At 39.2% G+C, this 3,866-nt stretch overlaps 1 protein-coding gene across 1 annotated transcript; it reads left to right on the top strand.

The window, feature by feature from the left end:
* The first annotated feature begins 2,808 nt into the window (after window positions 1–2,808).
* On the top strand, window positions 2,809–3,471 carry LOC138910543 (uncharacterized). Its single transcript, XM_070201786.1, has one exon. The coding sequence runs from the start codon at window positions 2,809–2,811 to the stop codon at window positions 3,469–3,471; it is 663 nt and encodes a 220-aa protein (XP_070057887.1).
* Window positions 3,472–3,866: the final 395 nt, after the last annotated feature.

Here is a 3,866-nt window from a genome sequence, read left to right as displayed (position 1 = left end):
ACAGCGGCGGAAGTAGACCGTATGAATGTTATTGAAGGTCTTCAATATGCCGTCGTCGGAAAACTCTCATATGGATCTCCGGAGATTCATGAGCTTCGCTGAATCATACCAACACAGTGTGGCATCAAAGGAGAGTGCAACATCGAATTTCTTAGAGATCGTCATGTGTTAATTAGATTAACTCTATGGCAAGACTTCCTCGATTTCACATCGAAGAGTACGTACTACATTAACGTCAAAGATGGGTACGAATACCAATTGCGAACTCTTATTTACGATGCACAATTTAAGGTGTGTGAAGACACTCCGATGGCGATGGCGTGAATTTCTTTTCCTGGATTGTTGCCTATTTGTTTTGTTAAGGAAACTCTGTTTTCCTTAGCTACAGTTATGGGGAGGCCCCTGTGACTTGACGCGGCGAGGATAAACAAAACTAGGCCGAGTTGCGCGAGAGTAAAAGTTTTAGTTGATTTGTTGGAGGAGCTACCTAAGAAGATACGTCTGTATATTGATAATGAAGTTAATGGAGGGGTAAGAATAGAGTGGATAAAGGTTCATTATGACATGTTATCGAAATATTGTGAGTGTAAGCTTCAAAGACACAATGAAATTGAATGTTGGCGTTTGCACCCCGACCTAGTCAAAAATCAAAGCAATGACAAGAGGGTTGTTGTTGATGATTTTCACGATGTCACTTCTACAGTGAAAGACCAGGGGAAAATAAAAAAAATATACTACTTCTTTAATGATTCTCACGAGCGGCAAAGTTGTCGGAAATGTGACTAAAACTGGGCAAGAAATCGTGCCAGTTGAGAAGACTACTCAACAGGTGCAAACAGCTAATAAATTTGCAATCTTGGAGATGGACAAAAATGAAGATAATGAGAAGAATCAGCTAGTTGTGGTAGAGGAAAATGCTCGGCAAAAGGGAACTCATAATCCTAAATAAAATGGGATTAGAAATCCTGCAGCACCTGGTACTAATCCTAAGCAAGTTGTAGATAACAATTAACAAAACATGGGTAATAACCAACCTTTAATGATTCTGTCAAGTGGGAAATTTGTAGGCAATGTGGCTGGTAATGGCAAGGAACAATGGAAAGAAGTTAGGGATAACCGTGGAAAGAATATTGTTAACCAGAAGAAAACTCATAGAACTAATGGAAAAGAAATAATTTAGTTAATCAAGGTAAAGAGCAATAGGTGCAAGTGGGAAATAAATTTGCAATATTGGCAGTTGAGGAAGTTGGGAATGGGGATGTTAATGTGGTGCAGAAGCAGATTCAAGCTGATAGTAATTTTGTTGAAGGTGAAGATCATGAAGTGGAAGTCATTATAGACATGGATCAACCAAATTCGATACCTGCAGCAGCTGGAAATCAAATATCAAATCAACAAAAGCAAAAATATGTTCCTAAAACTATTGGAAATTTAAATCCAGCAGCTCCAGTGTTTAATCCTAACTCAGCTAGGATTGGATCAACTAATGGTCGTAAGGATACTACTCCAAGTGGGAAAGAAAAGGAGACAGTTGCAGTGGGACTGCTCAGTGGGTCCAAAGAACTTTCAAATATAATGCAGTGGGACTTAACACATAATGCCAGAACATACCATCACAAGACACTTTGGTGGATAAGGAACTGGCCAAAACTCCTGACAATCAAATTGGGGGAACTAAGGTTCCTAAGGTGAATGTGAGAGTTCAATGGAGCGGAGGTAGCTTATGGTCTAACCAAATAGAGGAGGATTCAGATGAAGGTGAAGCTCCAGATGGAGCATCAGTTGATGATGAACCAGCTGATGATGATCAAGAGGGAGAAGAGCAAAGTGTAAATGGAGATCCCATTGTTACAGCTAACAACAATACTGATGTACAAACAATGTTAATGAGGAGTCAAATATTCAGGAAGCAGGCAAGGACAAGCAGGTTGCAACAAAAGGTAATGGAATTGGTATGGAGAAGTCTGCAGGAAGAAGATCTGATGATGTAGATCCAGGTGGAACATGGGAGATTGCAGTACCTAAGAAAAGTGTTGTTGCTAACTTAAAGGTACTTACAAATACTGGGAATGAGCAACTGCCTACTGCACAACCTGCAGATGCATCTAGTACTACTCTATTGGAAGCCACACAATTGAAGCTGCAGAAGAAAGGAGAGGATCAAGCTATGGTACCTAAACCTCACAATATGAATGATGTGACTACATTGGGTGGTAAGGATGCCAATGATGCAGATGAGGAAATTGACAGAATTGGCAAGGATATGGATCAAGAGTCTACTACCCAGAATTTTATAAATGTAGCAAGGCAAGGTGATCTATCACCTAGGCATATTGAAAAGGCTAAATCGGCAGCAAAAGGAAGGAAAAAATAGCAGAAAGACAACAATACTGTGCACACAGGCGGTGTACAAACAAGGAGGACTCTGACCAAATCAAACAATCAGTAATGAATGCTCTTATCTAGAATATAAGGTCAGTTAATAAACAACAAGCCTTTGAGAGGCTGATCAAAATGTATAGGAAGAATCATTATGAATTTATAGGATTAATGGAGCCAATGCAACAAGCTAGAAAACTAGAAAGGTATAGAAGAAAAATTGGATTTGCACAGGCAATTGCAAATATGTCAAACAAGATTTGGGCTTTTATTGATGAGGTTTTTGATATTACGATTATCTATAACATGGTGCAGCAGCTGACACTAAGGCTCTTTCATACTGAAACACATGTAGAGCTCGTTCTTACCTTGGTATATGCTAAATGTGATGCCATCGAGAGAATAGAGCTATGAGACTCAATGTATGCAATGGCAAGGGACATGACTATGCCATGGCTTGTAGGTGGAGACTTTAATATCATTTGGGATAAAGAAGAAAAGTTTGGTGGATTGCCAGTGTCATTGAATGAAATTGATGACTTTCGACACTGCATCAATACTTGCAACTTAGTTGATCTTGGCTTCAAAGGTAGTATTTTTACTTGGTGGAATGGGAGGGCAGAAGAAGACTGTATTTTCAAGAGGCTAGATAGATGTCTAACAAATGTTGAATTTCAGCAAATCTTCCCAGGAATAGAAGTATCACATTTATCAAAGATAGGCTCAGACCACAGTCCATTGCAACTAAAGTGTGATATAGAGGCTCCTCCAGTGAAGAAATCGTTCAGATTCCTTAATTTATGTGCCGAGCATGAGTCATTTAAGGAGGTTGTGAGAGAGAACTGGAAGGCAGATTTCTGTGCAAGTCCATTTGTCATGTTCAACTACAAGCTAAAGAAATTAAAAAAGGCATTGTCAGTATGGAGTAGGGCAACCTATGGTGATATTTTTCAGAAGATTGCAAGCTTGGAGGAGGTAGTTTTAGTCCATGAAGCACATTTTGAAGCTAATCCTACAATGATGAATAGAGAAAGATTACAGAAAGTACAAACAGAGATGATCAGATTTCTTGCCTTGGAGGAGAAATATTAGAAGCAAAAATCAGGAATGTCTTGGTTCAAAGATGATGATAGGAACACCAAATTCTTTCGTGATCAAGTCAAGGGTCGAAGGAAGAGACTCCAACTCAAAAGAATTCAAAACAGTCAAGGTATTTGGCTAGAAGAAGATGAAGAGATTGTTGTGGAAGCAGTTAACTTCTATGAGGAACAGTTCAAAGAAACCACAGTGCTAACCTCATTTGACATCTTAGATCATATGCCAACACTGGTTGTGAGGGAGCAGAACTCAGTACTAGTGTAGCAACCAACAAAAGATGAAGTAAAAAATGCAGTGTTTGATTTGAATGGAGATAGTGCAGGGGGACCAGATGGATACACAGGCAGATTTTATCACTCCTGTTGGGACATAATAGGGGATGATTTATT

The sequence above is a fragment of the Nicotiana tomentosiformis genome, chromosome 4 (assembly GCF_000390325.3).
Source record: "Nicotiana tomentosiformis chromosome 4, ASM39032v3, whole genome shotgun sequence".
Classification (NCBI taxonomy): Eukaryota; Viridiplantae; Streptophyta; class Magnoliopsida; order Solanales; family Solanaceae; genus Nicotiana; species Nicotiana tomentosiformis.
This window is presented reverse-complemented; position numbering and strand designations above follow the sequence as displayed.